This window comes from Tympanuchus pallidicinctus, unplaced genomic scaffold (genome assembly GCF_026119805.1).
Source record: "Tympanuchus pallidicinctus isolate F22 unplaced genomic scaffold, pur_lepc_1.0 scaffold15, whole genome shotgun sequence".
In the NCBI taxonomy this organism is placed as follows: domain Eukaryota; kingdom Metazoa; phylum Chordata; class Aves; order Galliformes; family Phasianidae; genus Tympanuchus; species Tympanuchus pallidicinctus.
Genome location: NW_026294669.1, coordinates 29456656 through 29477086, shown reverse-complemented (window position 1 = coordinate 29477086; position 20431 = coordinate 29456656). Strand labels below are relative to the sequence as shown.

The 20431-nt window shown below is 43.0% G+C and overlaps 2 protein-coding genes across 5 annotated transcripts in view; one reads left to right on the top strand and one right to left on the bottom strand.

The window, feature by feature from the left end:
* HIBCH (3-hydroxyisobutyryl-CoA hydrolase) overlaps window positions 1-6206 on the bottom strand; it is a 37864-nt gene extending 31658 nt beyond the window's left edge. Inside the window, exons 1-6 of one of the 3 annotated variants that reach the window (XM_052676028.1) lie at window positions 6028-6148; window positions 5188-5230; window positions 4332-4472; window positions 3041-3125; window positions 2085-2165; window positions 189-241 (exon numbers count right to left, since the gene is read on the bottom strand). In XM_052676028.1, the coding sequence (XP_052531988.1) occupies window positions 189-241; window positions 2085-2165; window positions 3041-3125; window positions 4332-4472; window positions 5188-5230; window positions 6028-6059 (435 nt within the window). In that variant the 5' untranslated portion in view covers window positions 6060-6148. Of the gene's footprint in view, window positions 1-188; window positions 242-2084; window positions 2166-3040; window positions 3126-4331; window positions 4473-5187; window positions 5231-6027 lie in introns of all 3 variants that reach the window. The other 2 variants (XM_052676026.1, XM_052676027.1) reach the window with 2 other exon arrangements.
* Window positions 6207-8771: 2565 nt separating this feature from the next.
* The window catches only part of MFSD6 (major facilitator superfamily domain containing 6), a 36832-nt gene continuing 25172 nt past the window's right edge, over window positions 8772-20431 (top strand). Inside the window, exons 1-3 of one of the 2 annotated variants that reach the window (XM_052676016.1) lie at window positions 8772-9006; window positions 10339-10464; window positions 16848-16902. The gene's annotated coding sequence lies outside the window, so the exon portion shown is untranslated. Of the gene's footprint in view, window positions 9007-9139; window positions 9369-10338; window positions 10465-16847; window positions 16903-20431 lie in introns of those variants that run through there. The other variant, XM_052676017.1, reaches the window with a different exon arrangement.

Sequence of the window (20431 nt, the reverse complement as noted above, 5' to 3'; positions counted from 1 at the left end):
ATTGCAGAACAGAAGTGGTAGGAGAGCAGCAATTTAGTCTGACAAGCTGGATGCAAAAGGTTTGGATTAAAATGTTTTTCAACTGCAATATTTGGAACGCTGCGTGTGCTTCATGCAACTCAGGTACATGATGTTATATCACTTCAAAACAATCTACACCAGGTATAACACCAAGGTACTTAACTTACCCCTCCCATTGTAATGCCATCAATAAGTGCAACGTATGGCTTCTTGCAAGTGCCTACAAGAAATGTTTGAAATTGGTTTTTATCCAAAAAAAATAGAACGGGCTAAATATACATTTCCCCATGTCTAACTTCAGCAGGAGAGACAGAAAATAGTTAATTAATAAAAAAAAAATCTTTCTTACAGTGAAGCTGCTCCATGTGATTATCTTAGTGCACTCCTCATGTTGTGAAAGAACACGAAGTGTCAATGTGAGCTCCTGATAATTCAGCTGTATCTGGCTATTGTAAGTAGCCTTGCAGGAAGTTGGACACAGCAGTTCCCCTTTCACCCTATATTACACTTGGATGAAGAGTACAGTGTGTGCACCAGTAGCTGAGCACAAAGGCAAGGTAGGTTTAAGCTAAAACATGACTACCAGCTACTGCAATGTGAACGTGTTCTGTCCTGCCAGTTCTGCTGCATGCTCCAGCCCCAGCACGGTGTGAGTCAAGATGCCATCCTAAAGCACTGTGACTGCATCTCTTCACGTTGTTGGAGCTTCTAGGAGGTATGAAACTGAGCACCTGATGCTTTCAATTACTGTTTATGGAGAAACTCAGATTCATTCTGAGAATCAGATTGCTGATACAAGTATCTGCTGCAACTATAGACCCATGTTTTAAATCAAACAAAAAACATGCTACAAGGCACTGCAGTCTTTGAGGTTATTAGTCAGAAAATATGAGAACTGGATCTCCAAGTTTTTTTGCTCTTTGCTCTTGCACAAACGCAGAAGATAGCACATAAGCTCTAGATGACAGTCTTTGAACTAAATTTCCATGAAGGTATGTCTTCCCAATAACAACTGCAGCAAAAAAGCGGCTGCCCTGTCCATTTCAAGTTGTAGAGTGCAATTTCAAGTACTTATTTATGGTAGAAATCCCAATCCTAAAGGAATACAGTCATGCCAGAATTACCTGAAACCTAGGTTTTGTAATTATATGTACTTCAGGTATAAAACACCCTAATCACTTAGGACAAGCAAACAAGCATTTGAGCACGTGTTCTTGCAATGTTTGCTATACCAATACTAAGCTTTTACAAGAAACCTCAAGCAGAAAGCAAGAAGGCGTAGTCAAAAACGCTAAACCTTGGCAAATGAAATAAAAACAGCTCTTCAGACATTTCTCTTATTCTAGTAACTATTACTCTATACTTTTCTGGCAACATAGGTTATTCTCCAACATCTTCACCTCCTCTCCTCTAGTGGCTAGTAAGGGATACTCTGGTTGTTTAAAAATCCAAACTGTATTCAAGTAAAACATGTTCTGAGATGTTTTTTTCAAATTAACATTCAACTCTTGATTTATTTTTTTTTTTCACCAAAAGAATTGGTATCCTTTAATATCTCCATTCCTTTACTTGATTACTCTCTAACTTGTAACGCTGCTTAGCCCCGGGTTCTCTGCAGTAAACTAAGGCAGCAATCTCCTAGCCTGAGCATTCCTTTGAGAAGCCTACTTAAATGGAAAGGTTTAAAATGACTTGATCTTGTGCTGTCTAGTGGAGCGTTAATGATATTTCCACGTATATATTTTTATCTCTTTATGCCTTTGAAGTAGATGAAGGATAAGTAGTGCAGAACTGCTCTGTCTGAATCTAACAGTTGGATCATCTGTTGCTGAACTGCGACTATCAAGAACATGGGATGGGGTAGCTGTGAAAGGTTAAACACAAGAAACTGCATTCAAGGTATGAAAGTGACATGTTACATTACTAGTATTGAACTTGGTTTTTAAAAAAATGACTTATTTCATTATGCTGTCATTTTGGACAAGAGAAGAGAGAAAGTGAACTTATATTCTAAGCTGTTGTTATGAACATTATATTGCATTAAGATTTGCTATCAGACGTACCAACGGCATTGTTCAGTGTATATTCTTCTCTGAAGTAATCTCGTGTCATTCTATCTCCAGCTTTTCCTGCATCTGCAATAGCTTAAGAAAAATAAAAGTTATAAAGATCACTGCAGGATTAATAAAACATCAAAAAAGAAGTACAGAAATGAGTACTGCATGAGAATATTTTGTCCTACAGCAAACAACAACACAATCCTGCTTTATTTCACTTGAGCAGTCAAACTTACCAAACTGAAATATGAAAACAAGCTATCAAAATAGAGTGCCTTCCATTATAGTGGGGAGTTTGTCACATACTTCTTGAGAGAGTACAGTCTACTTGCTGCACTATAAGACCTCTTGTAATGGTTGGCAACGTTGTTTGCAGTGATTTCATATCAATATGTGGACCAGCCACTTAAAACTGAAGACTGAATACTAAGAATGGAAAAAATGGTAAGAGCAGGGTGTAATTTAACAGCTACCTGTGTTGCTCGTTTATATAAGCTTTTAAACAACCATTTCTCACTGCTTAGAGACTTCATATTGTATGTAGTTACAGAATAGTCATGAACACATTGATTCCTGCTGTCAACTATGTATCCTCCCATCTCTGAGTCAAATGTCAGATATAAATTATTCAGTCGTAACAGTGCTACCTTTTGAGATGCTTCAAATTTCTTGTAGGGAAGCAGTCAATAAGGAAACACGGGGAAGGAAAAGATAAGAACCCTCTCTTTCCAGTAATGATTGGCTACCATTGCCAGTTACTCATAGGCAAACATTTGACTTATCTTTCACAGTTCCTACTTTGTGTGGATTGAATTCCTTTATTTACTGAGACTCAGATAAACGGACATGTGTTACAAAACAGTGAGAGATGAGCCTTGCTGACTTCTGTCATCTTGCTGTGCTACTGTGAGAGAGCTGTTAGAACAGTGTATGAAGGAATAGAAATTGGTTACAGTCCTTACCTCTAACGTCACCGCCAGCACAAAAAGCTTTTTCTCCAGTTCCCTTTATAATTATTAGAAAAGTCTCAGGATCTTGCTCCCAAGCCTAAAGAGATGTAAACAATCCCACATAAGATTAAATGCTATGCATAAAAATATACTGTCTATGGACAGTACGTGATTACAATTTGCTTTATGAAAAAATATCATACTTTAGTTTGTTTTAAAAGCAAGTCAGAGGGCAATATGTGTTTGTTTAGGAATCTCTCATTCCCCTTCCGCTGTCACGTTCAGCCTTGGTTCTGGAGATCAGCGCAGCTGCTTATGGAGAGCTCCTAAGCTCTGAAGACATGCAGCTTTCCCTAAAGCAGGGCCTTATAGAAATCTCAAGGAGAATGCAATGATGAAGGAGAAAACTAGGAATGCAGGAGACAGAGTAACTGTTTCAACAGAGTCAGTTCTGTTGAACCTAAGATGTGCAGCAAAGAAGAGCGCTGAAGTTGCTGATGGACACTCTCAAAATGACGGCAATCAGAGCCAGCTGTGGACTGGATCAAGTCAGTTTTGTGCACAAGCATATTTGTGACAGGATATTTGTGTGTACCAGCAACTGTACTCAAAATAATGCTACCTCCAAAGGTTATGCTTCAAATTAAGTCAGTATGCAGTACTACAGGTAAAGTATTTCTTTAAATGTTCTTCAAAGAATGCATAAATTAGCAATGAAACCATCTACCAAGATACAAATGCAGGTAACTATCTTACCTACACTGGTATTTCATGTCTAGCTTCCTGAATATGATAAATAACGTAACTAAAAAAGGATTATTTGCATGCTTAAAATTTCACATTACTTCACTACCTTGTAGACACACTGCCTGTAACTCCATAAAGCTACTCTTTAAGGAACAAAACTAAAAGCAACTTCCTTCCTAATGACTTGTATCTTTTGTTTCAACTATGCAGCCTCCCAACCAAGCATGCACTCAATTAAGAATTTGGTTAGGAATATGTATAGCTTGGAATACATGCATGACCAGCTGGGTACTGCCAACAGGAATGTATGAATGCTGACAACTGCTTGCCTTTAATTCAGACCTGGTGTTAATACGGGTGTCTTATCTGTCTAGATGCTAGAACTTAACTTTTTGTCTGACACTTATTTGCTTTGACATCTTCTTCTAATGTGCTTGAAATTGTCTGCTCCTTTCCATCCTATAGATCTGAGCTCATTAGTGATCTCACAAAGTATGTGTGAGAAGAGTCAGGCTGAATCTTAAAACTAGCATCTGATAATGTAACAGCTACTCACCTTTATTTGTGGATAAATTTGTTGGATCATTCTCAAACTTAGTGCATTGAGAACCTTGGGTCTGTTCAAAGTTATTATTCCTGCGCCTCCTTTCTTTTGCAACAGAACATCAGCTTCAGAATCGGTATGCTCACGTCTTTTCTGTAAGAGCAAAAACACTACGTAAAGCAAACATCTTTGATTTCTTAAGTAGCATACAAAAGTGTTCATGGAAACATACTCAAAGCTCACAGTTTAAGATTTAAAAACATACACTTTGGATTCCATGCTAAGGCTTTCCCACTGTACTTCAAGTATTGGTACTTCTTACAAAGTTCTCTTGAAATCACTTGATGCAAAAACCCTCCAACAAGCTCCTGAGCAATACATTGTTTGACAAAGACATCTGAGGGTACTTCAAAACGAAACAGATAAGCAAAAAATGATGGTTGTATAAGACAGACATTTTGAAAAAACCTGCAACAATTACAGTAAGAATGCCAAGTATCTTTCAGGCTTGCGGTATCAAATTGCCAGTATGTGCACACAGCTTTGACTGTGTATAATTTCTAACAGCAGAGAATTGCTCACTAAACTATTTTTACAATTGATTTCAAAGTGGAATGATATTTAAGGGGAAAATACAAGGCAGGCAGCATAGAAACAAACTACAAAATTAGGTAAGGCCAAAATAATTGGGCTTTGAGTTGTGATTTAACAGGCAGTTATAAGAGAGTGCACAAAGACACAGGCAAGGTTATGCTCAAGTGGTATTCATGGGCACCACGGACAGACATGTTGTAAGTTGCATGCATTGTCTGTCTCAGCAGTGAGTCCCAGAAGCTCCCACCTCGGTCAAATAACACGCTGTTCTTACCAAATGCTGTAATATTACTTGCAGTCTGTTAAATGGCGTCAGTCTGAAAGAGAAACGTTAAGAGCTGTAGCTATAAAACAACTGTACAATCCCTAAGCACACAACTGCTGAGCTGTGCAAGGTTCTACCTGAAAACTTCCTGGACAGGATTGTTTTAGGTTCTACTTTTGCTTAATCAAGAACTATTTTGAGATCAAACTGGTTGGAGATGTCACTGTATGCTATTATATAGCTGGCAGACAGCAGTTAATGCTTTTGGTGTATTTAACCAGTTCCAAGCTCTGAAGTGAAGTTTCAAGTCTGGGTGCTAATAGGGAAAGCAAGAGTCCGGGGGCTATTTTTGCTACGTAGCAGCATCTCTAACGATTTAGAGCTGTGGCAGCCGCTGGACTTTAGACTAGAGGCGCCAGGCCTATGCTAACATGAGACAGAAGCGCTGGCTGTCAGCACGCTGTGTGCACACGGACCGGCCGGCCGAGCTCGTGCAGCGGCAGCACGCTCTGGCGGCCTGCCGTCCTACACAAGGTCATCTTTTGGGACCGGGCTCAGCTGTAGCAAGCCGGCACGCACCCACCTCACGGCCCCTTCGCGGACACGGTCCCCCAACCTCAAAGGTCAGCCGACTGCCATCGGCACCCTGCTGCAGCGCACGCGGCCAAGCGAGCCGAACCCGAGCATAACGCCTATACGCCCACCCTCCTCAGCTCTAGAGGGGCGGCCGGCAGCGGGGCCCAGCGGGCTCCGGCCCTACGGCCGCCGCCCGACGACACCCGGGCCGGGGAGGCCATGGGGCGCCGCCGCCGCCCTCAGGCGGGAGCGCGGGAACGGGCCGACCGTTACCTGCGCGGCGCCATCAGCACGCGGGCCGCCATGGCGGCAGCCGGCGCCGTCGGTCTCCGTCATCAGCAGCGGTAAGGCGGAGCGGGCGCATGCGCGGCACTCGTGTAACTTTGCCACGAAAGGGGGGCTGTCCCGAAAGGTGAACGCGGGTTCTAGGAGGCGGTGGTGGCTGCCTGGTGGTAGCTAGTTCGCTTCTCTCTCACAGCAGCGAGCTGGGCGCTGGCTGTTCTCTTTACACCTGTATTGGAAGCCAACAGAAGCCCCGCTGGCCCCGAGCGCAGCGTGCGGCGCTGACCCCCAGGGGGCGGCCGTGCGCCGTGTGGCGGGAAGCCGCTCCGCCCGCTGCCTGCTCGGCGCCGCGCCCTTAAATCCATCTGCGTTCTGAAAGGTCGGTAAGGATGAGGTAGCATCTCACCGGGGCGTAACCCGGTTATCGGGAACTTAATGAGCACGTAACGTCGTTGCACTTTGTGTCTGGTGCCCGAAGATCTCAGGGGCTGCGCCTGTCTGTGGGGTGATCTCTGCGTTAGTGCCTTGGAAATGAGGACATGAGCTCACTGCGGGTAGGAGCTGGAGGAGCCTGTGTGCGACTCCTGGAAACCCCCGAATAGCTTCCACCTGCACGCGAAGGGCGAGGCTGCCATCAGGGCACGGTTACACAGGGTGTGGGTGCCTGGGAGCACAGAACGCAGGTCACTGCTGTCTGATGCACCTTCTACTTATCCTGATTTTCATCTGCTTCATCCCCTCCTGGCTTCCGTGCAAATAATGGCCTTTCTTTGCTGTCTCCCAGCTGTATGTCTGATGTAGAAGGAGGCCTGCTGCTTTGTAAATAATAAAGTACCACAAGCATCATCTTGCAGCAGCTATTGATTTCTTTTCAAAGTGCTTAATGTTTTCTTTATTTTTTTTTTTCTTTCCCCATTGGTTTCAAGAAGGATTGGAGCTATGTTGCTTGAGACTAGTGTTCTACTTTATTTCAAAACAAAAGTAAGTAAAAGTAGGAAAAAGAGTGAAAATTATGGGGTTACATGGAAGTAATTTGAATGAAGTGACCTTTAACCAGGGAGTTCGTGGATGGTGTTACTATTAGCTGAGACCAGCAGGAGACTGGATGTTTTAGAGTAAGTAGCACTGCAGTCACCAAGCCAGGAATTCAGGGAGTGCAAGTACAGTAGCCAGAAGGGTAGGCAGGTTGTAATTCCTCCCTGTGGAGAAATTTCCTGGCAGTGTGTTCAGCAGGTTTGGAAAGAGAAAACAAATTGCTGACTGTAGGAGGACTTTAGAGCTGAGCAGATGTTTTGGGGTTTTGTTTTTGTTTGGTTATTGGTGTTTTGGTTTTTTTTTTTTTTCTTTCTTTTCTAGAAAAATATAACTTATCAAGATGTAGGTGTTCCTGCTCCCAAGGACTCCAAGAGCAGCTCAGCTGCATTCTGTATGCCACTTCTATGTTTCTAATTAATGATTAATTGGTACCTCTCAGTTACTTGCCTTAGAGCTCTGTGTGTATTTCACCAAGACCAGATAATAGATGGTGCAAGTACTTCATTATGTCCTGCGTTACTGCATCTTGGCTTGCAGTAAACTGTATTTTTTCCTCCATTGGTCTAAGAGCTAGAATCTAATTTCTGTGTGTGGAGAATGTGGGAAGTAATCCTTACAGGTAGTGCATCTTTACAGTATACAAAGGTAAGGAAAAATGAGTGTGAAGGCTGAAGAATAGAATGGGGGAATCTCCAGTTCATCCCAGCAAACTGGTTATTTCTGTACTGGCAAGCAATCCACAAATTGTCATTTTTTTCCCCCCTTTTCTTTCCTCCTCAGCTCAGTGACAACTCCGTAAAACACATACTTGCTCCAGTGTGGACAGTAAGCACTGAAGCCTCAGGTCTGCTGTGGACAGTCTGCCACTGGCTTTGGTGAGAGCAGAATTTGGCTTAAAATAAGTGGAAAACTAATCTCAGTTCTCTAAAAATAAGCCAGCCCAGGGAAGGACTGAAACACAGGAAATACATATGTAATAGGGAGAAGCAATTTTTGCTTTTGTTTGTAATGCGAGTAATCCCACAGGGAGAGACTCTAGTCCCCCAGGCTTTCAGTCAGAGCCTTGTCAGAAAATGCATCCACATAGTCTCTGAAGTCATATTTGGGAGGAGTGTACGGCGAATGGCATTCAGAATCGAATTTCTCCCCTAACAAAAATTGGGGGAAGCTTTTTGCCCTTTTATCAGTTATCCTGCATTTTACTATGGGGAAGTAGAAGCATTTGGAAAAAGATGAAAGCAAAGGCATGACGAAACTGCAGGAGTGAAGCTGTTTTTCCATTTTCCTCTGGCCTCTGGGGCACTGGGGAGCTGTGGGGGTGGCTGCTGCCGCAGCAGGCGCTCTGCGTGGGCACAGCCGGGACAGCCTTCCAGTAAGGTCTGTCCATCCATCCATCCACAGCGGGCTCCTGCACTCCCACCACCCTGGCTTAGACGTGCTGCATCCGCCCACCGGTACCCTCTGGGTTAGACAGGACCCTGGGCAAACACCCTCCTACGTCTTTCTTCCCTGCTGCCGCAAGCAATCTGTCACTCCTCCCCTCAAACCACCCACCACCCACACGCAAAGCCATAACTGCAAGGAACACCCTCTCTCCTTCCCCCTTCGCTCCCCACCGCTCTGTTTTTCTCAGCAGATGAAAAATTCCTGGAGATCTGGCGGTCGCCCCCGTGTTTGGCTTTTGAGACCCAAGGGGTTGGATACCTTGTGGGCTCACAGCGCAGCGAGCTCTGTTTGCAGATGTATTGCCATAGTTTTTCATTTGCATGTAATTACACAAGTGCAGGTGGGAAACGGCTGTTTGCCTCCCACTGCCTTCCTTCCTTCCACTCCTGCTCCTGGCCTCCCACGCACCCAGCGATGAGAAACGCTGCAGAAGACTGACCAGCCACCAGCCCGCCCACCTGAGGAGGAGGAGCACCAGCAGCAGCAGCAGTACATTTCTCTCTCTGCTTTTTAAACACAGTTAAAAAGAGCTGCAGCGTGGGTGGAAATAGCTGTAGGGAGAGTGGGTGGGAATGGGGCCAGGGGAAAGTGAATTTTCTGTTGGTAGGACAGTTACTTCTAGTAGACTAGAAAAAAATACTCAAGGATAACTTGCTGCTGAGAGTGTCTTCAGGCATACAATTAGTTCTTATGGCTGAGTTTCCCAGGACTGGAAAGAATGAAATGGTGTTTATTTTTCCCTGGTAGTCAAAGTGGCAGCCAGCACTCCGCACTCAGGGAAGCAAGGGATATTTGTGCTGCATCCTGTTGTGTCATCCTGTGTCTTGTTATGCTCCTGCTCTCCTGATTCTGTAAGAGTCAGAGCTGCTGCTACGTAGGAAGAGACAAAAAAAAAGCATCTGGTTTTTGCAGCATGGAGCCGTATTTCAAAATACCACCCCTGCTGGACCTCCTGAAATAGCAGCATCCCAGAATACCAGTTAATTCACTATTTACTCTAAATCTGTGCTCTGATGAGAAATTAAATTCAGGTTTATTTATGTTAACGGGACGTTATCTGAGATACTTTGCTCGTGTTACCTGAAAATAGTACTGAAACTCGTGTTTCATTGTAAGACCGATGACATAGAATGTTTCTTAAGAAATATCTCTTATAGAGAACTGAGGGCACACAATGGCTTTCAGGTTCTGACACAGCCTAGCCCACCTCTATAGAAAGAAAGGTTTTCCAACATGTAATCCTAATCCAACTGTCCTAATTTGGGCTAGTTGTTTGCGTTCTTCTCAATCTAGAACTGCCCATACGTTTCTCAGTCTGGCTTTCCACGTGCATTACTGAGGCCAGTTGTTATATCAGGATGTGGTTTGTAGATATTCAAAGAGGTGCAATAACAGGCAACTAATGCATTTTGGGAAATTGGACTTTCAAAGTACAGGAGATATTTCAAAAATCTGGAGTGGGTCATGTAGTAGAGACCTTGAGCCCCATATTGGAGTGGTTTCTGCTCGATACAGTAACTTTCTCTGTGAAAATCCAGGGTGTGCCAAAGTGCAAAGCCCTTTCCAAGGCGCTCTGCTTCCTAGACAAGACAGCAGTCTGCTGGAGCCATTTCTGAGGCTGGGGCTGCACGGCTGTAATGCATGAGGGAACTGGGCTTTCTGACTTCAGCGACTCCCCAATCCTGGCCCATTTTCTGTAGCTCTGGAGATTTTACTCTGGCTTAGGAATGGTAGGTGTAGGCATAATGCCTTCCGCTGGTGGGCTCAGAAAGAAACGAAGTTATGATTAAGCCTAATGCAGATCTGCGTGTGTCACAACAGGAGGACCAGCTGATGGATGTACGTTGGTGAGATGAGACATGGATCCACAGAGACGTGACCTCAGTGCAACTAGCTGCCCCCATCTGTTAAAAGTCTCATTTCCGAAAGGCTTCGGTGATTAATATTGTAAGTATATCCTTATATCTTTCCACTGAATCTTATGTAACTTGTAATTATTATCTACTGGAATTACATACCCACACTGAGGAGGAAATATATTCCAAGTAGTGAGTTCGTGTCACTTGGCTGATTTACTTTAAAACATTGCACTAATTCCTTTGTCAGTGGCATTTGGAAGCAGTATTGGCACGCTTGTAATGCTATCCTGCATTTAGCATTGGTTCAGTTAACTTCAAAGGTAGTGCTTTTCATACCTTTTGTATCAATGAATGTACATCAGATTTTAAATGCAGATTATACACTTATCTTGCCAGCTACTGCTAGCCTGGAATTTTCCTCAGGTGATCTATTGTGGTGGAATGATATTATTCAAGAAGTTAAAAAAAAAAAAAAAAAAAAAAAAAAGACATTTAGAACAATTTCAAGTCTATTTTAGGAGTTCAGTCATGTGTGTAGCACTGCTCTTGGCTTTCTGCCGTGCCCTGGAACTGTCATGCACTTCAGTCTTGCAGCATCTGGTACCAAACTTTGCCTTTTCAGGGGTCATAGGGAACCAGTCATTACCTAAGCATAAGAGCATCTGACGTTAATTAGTAGTGTTCTGACAGTGCAGGATGGGTACAGAGAGCACTTTGGGTGTCTGTGTTAAGAGTTGGTTGGTGCTCTAAGCCTAGGTAAGCCTCTTCAGCAAGGCAGTTTGGCTGAGAATGACAATTTCTTATTACACAGATGTGTGTGTATTTTAAACTTGACACGTTACTCTCCTGGCACCTTGCACAAGTATTAATTTTCACTTGAAAAGTTCTACATTTGGCTTAGAAAATGTATTATTAAGAAGAAATGTTCACATTTCTTTCCATTTTCTTTGAATTTGAGGTGCAGCTAACACTGTTCATTAAATAATGGCTCTGAAGAACATTGCCCAGGGGAAAGTATCTCACTTAATGCCACAGATGATGCAAAGAACAGGGCAGATCAGATCAGAGAAATTAAAAGTCAGGAAGAAAATAGGTCAGGAGAATAAAGAGAGGTCCTTAAGCTATTTAAAAGTAAGCATTTATCATTCGTTAGCAGATATATTCTGCTCTGAAGCATAAATTACCGGGCTCCATTACGGCATAATGGTGGGCAAATGCTAACTTCAGTGCAACTCAATGTAGCAGATTCCCGTAAGTAGGTGTAATTATTAACCTCATTGAAAGAATGTATAGCAAGGCAGAAGGGAACGTGTTTGTTTGTTTGTTTCAAAGAAACATTGTCGTTCCGGGTCCTCAGCTTTTTGCAGAGGAAGTGATGGGGGGAGTGCTTGGCTCCCACAGCCCCGCGCACCAAGTGCTCTTCTGCAGGGGAGTGCAGCTCGGTGAGGAAAGCAGCGGCAGCCCTGGCAGGGCGCAGCACGGATCTGAACTGTGCACAGGCAGCTATGCAGTCATCAGTTCTCTTTGTCATCTCAGTCTTCTTTTTCACACGGCGGTTTTCGTGATGCCACGGCTTCTGTCTAGACCTTCCTTCTCTCTCACTTGCTCTGTCTGTGACAGCAGCCAGCCTGGAATGGAGGTTCATGCTGCTAAGAGAAGTAGGTAGGAATACATAATTATTTCAGAAATAACATGTTACACAGTGTGATTTAGTCATACTTTGACACACCTCTGTCTGCCAAGAAATAGGCAGGCACTACCATCTAAAGCTGTTGCTGAGAGCAATCCTTCAGGCTCGGGGAGCACGAAGCTGCTTCATTGTATGGATAGCTGCAGGAGCTAGCAGCAGGGTTTGGGTCTGGGGCCGGCAAAGACCTTAAAGCATGTAAATCTGTTGCCTGAATTAGAGGCTGTGCTTCTTCCTAGGGGATGTAGCTCCATGCAGAAGTAGCTTGAGACATGAGCTGGTAAATTTAAGACTGTTTGTAAAGTGATTTCATGGACATTTCTAGCCTTTAAAAAGCATCCTTGTCGCTCTTTGTGAGCCTTTTATAACATTTACCACTGACCTGTTCTTTCCTAGTAGGAGACAGCTGCATGTTGAAGGTACATCTGTGTACAATCTTAATTACAACAGCAACATACAATTTTCAGTGTTCTTTAAATAGTCAGGAGAATCAAACATTGACAAGTAAGTCTGTAGCTGATAATGTTGCTCTTAAAATTCATTACATTAGTTGGAAGTTTTAATTAAGCTACAAGAAATAGCCAAAAGATTGCAGTAACATCTGATTTCATGTAACCTGGAAGTCAGTACGACTATTAACATGAATTGGCTGTTGGAGATAACACAGGCATTGTAGCTCTAAGTAAAGTTGCCTTGGTTATTTGGGTGTGAGCGAGTCACTTTGCTACTATGCTTTTCACATCTGCAAAGCGAAGAGAGTGACTTCTGTTGCTGTCAGTGTAATACAAGAATTCATACAAACCAGTGGTGCTGTCACCCATGAGACATTACCCAGCTGTACAGAAAGAAACAGGGATGTTTCCTAGCAAAGGACAAACTGCTGTATAAACAAGTATCAACTCAACCACACTATCTCTTCCTCAGGAGTATTTCTCATCTAAGAACCTCTCATATTTATTTATTCCCCTTATTATATAGAGGAATAAAAAGCCCAGAGTCCTTTGAAGTCCCCCAGTATGCAGTGTCAGGAGGTTCGCGGTGTATTTGCACAAGCAGTCGGCTTTATTTCGCAGTAACACATTTAATTTTGTTAGGTATTCATAATAGGCAGTCATAACACTCGTAGGTAGCATAGTGACTCACTGCAAAATGACTGCAACGAGGCGCTGTCATTCTGTCGCTGCGTAATAACAGACAGAAACAGATCTCAGGAGTGTGCTGAGTTATTTCTCGAAGGCGAAGGGACACGTCCTCCCTGGGAGATGTCACTTGGTCCTGGAAGCTTTTTGCCAAAGATTGTGGTTACCCGTGCTGTGTAACCTTCACCTTTCTGTTTGCAGATCGATGGTATAATCCTTCACACGTATTTCAAACACAGGATGGAAGTGGTCTCTCATGGGAAAAATAATAAGAAATAAAAAATCATAGCTCAGCCGTATTTTCCAAGTGCTTTAGGTCGGAGAGTAGATAAGTGAAAGCTCAACTCTGTGGGTTGAGAGGAGAAAGTGTAATTTAATCCACTTTCACCTCTCTCCTTGAGTGAAATAGTGTTCAGCCTTCCGATAGTCATTTCTTCCTTCTGAGCCTTTTGTGTATGAGCCGTGTGTATTTGTTCAGCCACTGCTGTTGCACCATCACCCACCCAGTCCAAAGGTTCACCAGTTTCCTTTAGCTAATAAATCTGAAGGTGGGTAAGATAAGGCAGGCTCTGCAAACTGAGCTCTGTTTTAATGATATGGCTATCGCTTAAGATCCAGTTCTCTGAAAGTCAAAGATACAAAATGCACTCCAGTTGAAATTCAATTATTCTGCTATTACTGTTTGAAACTATAGTTGGCAGTCGTATTATTAATTCAGAAAGTAAGGGATGTAAGAGGCAGGCAGGCAGTCATCACGTCACGCAATTTATGTCCTCGCACATTCTCACTTTCACCAAAGGAAATTATAAATAGCCCAGCTTATTTGAGAATTGCCAAGATTAACAGTGTTATTGTGAGAGTGCTGTCCTTGGGGACTGGAGGCACTGGAGGCCTGCTGTGCGATGGCTCTCCAAACTGTTTATGGTAGATTGTTTAAACCACTACCATCCGAATGCCAACTACAACAAAAACAAGAAACAAAAGCCGCAGAGCTAATGGCCCTCACGCTCATTGCAGTGGTATAACTGAGCACTCCTGCTTCAAAGCAGGAAGGTTCTAAGGCTTCCCCTAACAAACTGCTGCTGTCAACAGCCAGGGCTGCAGAAGTCACAAGTAACTTTGAACTGATGCTCTCCTGCCTGAGATGGAACTGATATCCAGAGGGGAAGCCAGAGTGAGCCAGCAGCAGTTTTCTTCCATTGCTCTGCATTAATGGACCTGCTCTTGTAAGAAACACTACTGTTGTGAGTCCGAATGGCTTCAGAAAAATGCCTTCTTAACACAGTGCCTCTATAATCTATTGCTTAAAGCTAAGCACAAGAGTTAGCAGCGCTTCCCACACTTTGGCCTAATGAATTCAGTCCATGAAACCATTGGATGATAAAGGCTATCTACAAAACAGAGCCAGCACTGACCTTAAACAATTCTAAGAATACACGATGACTCGAAAAACTGAAGGGAATATAAACTGGGGTACAAAATGTTGAAGAATTATTGAAACACTGTCATTCTAATCTCTTTTAATTGTTCACCGGATAATTGCTGTTGAAAGCAGAAAGACAAAAACCAAGCATGCTGAGTCAGATCCAGGTCACTGTCTCCTGGAAAGCAGCTGTCAGGAGCTGGGTAAGAACAGAGTAACGTGTCTTGACTTCTGCTTTCAACTCGTGATTCCTGAAACAAATGAAGTTTATGTACTGTTTAGAAGCCTCCTGATGATTTCCCTTCCACGCTCTTGTCCAGCCTCCCCCAGAACTTTTATGAACTCCTAGTACCTGCAGTAAGCATTCCCACAGGTCTAACGCCTGTCCCTGCTGTTTTTCTCCTGCAGACATGCCTCCTACTAGCTTCATTTAATGTTCCCTAATCCATGAATGAGAAGAAAGATAAACCTGCTTTTTCCAACTCGTGACTTTGTAAACCTGCCATTTCCCTGCTATGTTGTTGCTGTCCTGACTGACAAAATCTGTGCTCTTCTGGGCAGAGAAGTCATTTCAGACATTTGAGCATCCTTCTCTGTTCTCTAGTTCTTTACATTCTTTTGGAAATGAGGAGATTATACTGATGTTTCTTTTCCTCCTAGAATTCACACAGGATGCATGTCTTGGTTTCTCTATGTAGAAAAAAAAATCCATATATTAAGCTAGAATAGAATTCCATCTTACTTTGCAGTTCTTACTTTTTTCTTCCTGAGTTCTTTGTCACTATTTTTGGTACTGAACAGTTAACAACACACTGTAGCAATGTAACAAATCCTTAGGAAGGTAGATTCTGTATCCCCAAACTGGCTACAATTGACCCACTGCCCGCAGCAAACCATCTCTCAACTACTAGCAGATCAGGGGGAAGAAAAGGGAGAAAAGATTTAGTCAGTGATTTTGAAAGGCATAGCTACTTAAAATTCACACCTCGTGTGCTGATTTAGGAAGTTGTAAGATAAGGTATAAGAAAAAAAAGGTGAGACATGTTAGTAGTGTTACATAGACAGTGTTTTTCAGCTTTTTCACTTTCCTGTATTTTTTTTCTTCCCCCACCCAACCGTTTCAAAGGCACATCTTTGCAATGACGCATCAATTTTCTGTCTACTTGAGGTTTAGAAATAGCTGGGATGTTATAAATAGATCACAATCTGCAAGAGACAAAGAGAATGGAAATGTTGTAAGAGGTTGGCTGAACATTTTAGATGCGGATTGCAATTTCAGATGTCTCTGAGAATGGAAGCACTCAGTCTGAAATGCTTTACTGATCAGAGCAGAGGAACCTGGCCTGATGTGCAGCAGTGGGGAAAGGCCAGGCGGAGTAAGGTAACACTTCTGCCCGTGGAGCCAAGCAGGGAGTGACATCCAGCCTTGCCTCAGGGAGCTCACAGCTCAGTGATGTGAGGAGAAAGCACTTTGCCCTTCCTTACTGTAGGATGAAATGCTGGAGTCAATTGCTCCATTACACACAGCAGAGCCACTAGGTCAGAATGTGTAACTTTTGCCCTGCAACTTTCCTGTCACTACTCATGTTGGTAGCATTGATCAAGCTTGCTCCCGTTTTGCACTTTCCCCCTAAAAGGCCTTAACATCACCAGAGCATCTTGGCATGGGCTGAAAACTTGTCCTGTCCAGTGAGGCAGTAAGAAAAGAATAATCAGGAGTGGGAAACAGTCTGATATTCTTTTGCTTCTGCTTGAGTAGTCCTTTAGTAAGATCCTTTAGATCCTGCTGATACTTCCAAGCTGACCATGAATACATAGAGCTGAGGTTCAGCTGCTTCTCTCTTGACCAGTTCCACCAGAGTAAATATGAGAAAGATTGGTGACAGTTCCAAAGTAACTCATTCAGTGGAAAGGACTAACCTTCCCAGTGGCACGTTCATGCTTTAAAGGCAAGTTGCTTCACGAAAGCAGGCTGGGTTTCACAGGAGCCATGTCATGTTGGCACAAGCTTTGTGTTCTCAGTCTCTGCCAAACACAAAGGTATATCACTAGTGCTGCACCTGGTCTGCGTCCTTGAAGTGCGTCTCCAACTGCTCTTGGCTTTTGCAGAAGTCTGGGCCAATACACACTCTGCAGAATGAGGTTCTTTAAACCTAAATTAACATTCTGTTGAAGACTAAACATATGTTGTTTTTCTTCACTGTCAACAATTTGGTTTCCAGGTTTGGAAAAGAAACATTGCTGGGGAGGAATCCAATGAATTTATTAATGAGCTGGGTAAGTACGGAACTATTAATATCTCCTGAGATCTTGTCTGTGTTAATTCTGTCTTCAGCTTCAGACTCTGAAATAAACAGATGTTCTGAAGCCTTCCTTTGAGAGTACTACTGTATGTTAGGTCCTATTTTAAATACATTGTGATTACCAGGATATTGTAGGAAATGGGTAAATAGCTGTGTACAATGCTTCTGAAACATTTTGTGCCATTACCTGAAATCTTTATCTCAGATTGCAGTGATAACATTAAAAAGAAAATACCTAAAGTGTTTCTTATATGTAAATAATGATTTTTGTTTCTAGTCATAAGTCTGAGTAGCAAAATTGAAACATGACTTTATTCTACAGTGCTGTCAGTGTATGTTAAATCTCCCATTCATCATTTTGTGCCATGGCTGACAAAAGAGACTTCCTGTGCTGGGCACATACTAAACACATGACTGCTTCCATTTGTCTAAGCAGGTCCTATTTATTTCTCAGTCTATTCTGATCAGAGATACCACTTTGAATCTCAGTGTAACTGACATCTTTGGCAATCCTACAACACTGAGGTCCTTTGCTCTCTAAAGTGAGGAGTATCATCTCAAGAATTTGAGAAGGGCAACAGTAAATTGCCTGTTGTTTTCACATGTTGGGAAGGGGAAGAAATATTTGACCTTAAAACTGAGTTCAACTGTTTGTGTCACTTAGGTGCTGCTCTATTTTAACCAAGATGTTACAGGAGGCTAACCAATCAGTTATGCTAGTGGTCCTGAGGTGAAATAGAAAATAAAAGATCAATCTGATTCTTGCAGGAAGAGGTCAGACAGCTTGGCTGACACTTGACTCTCTTTTGTATTCTGTCATTACTGGTCCTAGTTACAATTAGGCAAATTCAGCTCTATAGAGAGCTGGATGTGAGGCCTTTGAAGTCAGTGGTGAGCCTTACCCTGAATCTGATGCCTCAGCACCAAAGGTAGCTTTCCTGTTTGTGCCACTCAAGTGGTTTTCATCACAAATCACATTTGCATGTACTGAGTAAAAGTGAGTGCTTTGGTGAGGCCTTAGGTTTACAAATCTACGTGGTAGATGACATGAATTTAATCAGGGAGTTAACCTTATATAGCTGTACTGAATTAAAAAATAACAAAACAACAACAACCATTTCAGTGAAAAACTGCTGTGACCTATCACCATGAAAATGTGCAGAGATGGGTGCATGTATCACAGTTTTAATTCTCCTTCCTGTCTCAGTCACTTTGCATTCTTATTCTAGCATCCTACTTTTTGTTGGAATACACTGTGTGTATATGCAAGCTTGCTTAAGTTTTGCAGTCTTTTCTGGGGACTCCATTACAAGAGGAATTCTCAGCACATCCACTGATCACCTCTGCCCAGCTGAGCCTCCCCCCGTATTGACAGGCCATGCAGAACCCATTGCAGGTGTCAGTAGCCAAATGGCACAAACCTCCCTTGCTCCTGCAGGGAACATAGCAAAGGCAGCAGGGCTTTATTCACTCCACAATTTGCAGCAGCAAAGCTCACGACAGGATCAAGGTCATAATATTTTCAGCGTGTGTTCAGTGGCATTAACGTTAGCAACACGTAAACAATTTGTTCTGCAGACAGCAAGATCTAATGAAGCTTGATTTCCTGTGGGTTTATGCATTTCAATTTTACAAGCTGCTATCTTTCCTCCATCACTTTAAAAGCCTCAGATGCCCTTTCACCCAAGTTCCCCCTCTGCTCCCCCCCTTCTCCAGGGTGATCTCAGCTTCTGTTTGGGCAAGAACAACAAGTCACTGGCCAAGGGGAGCCCATTGAGGAGTTCAAGATGTGGGCTATCCTCCCACAGAGTGCACTCTTGTCTTTCTTTCCTTGCCAGCTGCTGGTGTTCACACAACCTTGAACGAATTTAATATTTGCAAGACTGCTGCCACGCACTGAATTTGATACTTGGCAGTGGGTTCAAACGTTCACGAGGTGAGGAAAGGTTGATTGTTCTATGTTCTATAGGCAGATACTGCACAAACAGATATCTGGTTTTGAGAATGGGAAAGGCCCGTGCACATATGTTTCTGCAGCTGGCATTTGCTTTTGTGCATTACTTTGCCTTCTGATTTTTAATGCATGCAGTACATCCAGAGGTGTTAGATGAAAATCCAGAGGAAGGGGATCCCCTGTTTCCCTGCCAAACCAGACAGGCCATGGCGATGGCAGCTCCTCATCTTACCAGCTGTGAACAAGCTGTGCTCAATTACCATCAGCAGTGCTCGTAGCTGTGCATGATTTGCTGATTCACTCTAGGACTGTTTCTCAGTTCTTCTGTCAGCATTTCTCTTTGCTGATAATATATGCTGGTAATAAAACTGCTGGCTGTCTCTGAAACAGGAGGGAAAAAGCCACTTTGTTCCCCATCGTGACTGCACTTCTGCCCAGATTACCTGGGAATACCCATAAACTGTGTGTGACGAAAAGCTTCCTGGAGCAAGAAACCACTGCTGTAGTGGTTTCACCCTAATGAATGCACAGCACAGAATCATAGAATCCGTAGAGTTGGAAGGGACCTCTGAAGGCCAGCTGGTCCAGCTGCCCTGCAATGAACAGGGACACCACAGCTCGATCAGGTTGCCCAGGACCTGATCCAGCCTCACATCGAGTGATTTTGTTCATGTTTTGTGCAGAATATTAAAGGCCTGATTGAAATGAAAGCTCTCCCGTTGTCTCCCGTGTGCTCTGGAACAAGTCCTAGCAGCACAGATCTCACCTTCAGCTTATCTTTCTGATCTGACTGCTGTGAAGTATCTTTGTTTATTTCTTTTTTTGGCCCGCAGTTAAAAGCTGCTGAAGGACAGCTGAATATTTGGTGTCAGCCGGAAATTCCTGATTTCAAAGCACAGCCTTTGTTCATGAAAGAAACCAATCAAGAAGCTTTACTATAAATTAAAATATGAGCTCCTAGAAACCATTTCCTTATGGGGCTCAGGTACTTTACCTTTGCCATTACTGCAAAATATCAGCTGCATATATCATACTGACGGCGTCAGATGGTTTTACATAAAAATTTTGTCTGTGCTGTGCTGCATTTGCTTTATTTTTGCTCTAACCCACGAAACAAGTCAGCTGCTTCCAGAGTCAGCTGACACCAAGTCCTTCCCAAGCAAAGCCTACTGTTAGCAGTGTGCAGCTCCAGCGATAGTTGTTGGTAATTTTATCCTATTTTTTTTATAACTACTTTGCTATATGTTTTTCAGTTTGATTGGGATTTTACTTTATAGCCTTGTAAAACAACGAGGTGTTTGTAACTATTTAGTGGCAGACTCACCGTGATGGGGCACATGGGTTGAAATCTGTAAAACATAAAATAAGCTTGTAACCAAAAGCCCATGCAGAAATCCACAGCAATTCTTTCTGTTTCATTGAGAAGCTGTGGGTTCATAATACAGAGCTTCCTAGATGGGGTATATTGGTGTGATATAAAGCAGTGTTTTTGAATATTCCAGTGTCCCAAGGTAAAGTATGAATTTGTTGGTATTTGTTATAGAAAAAA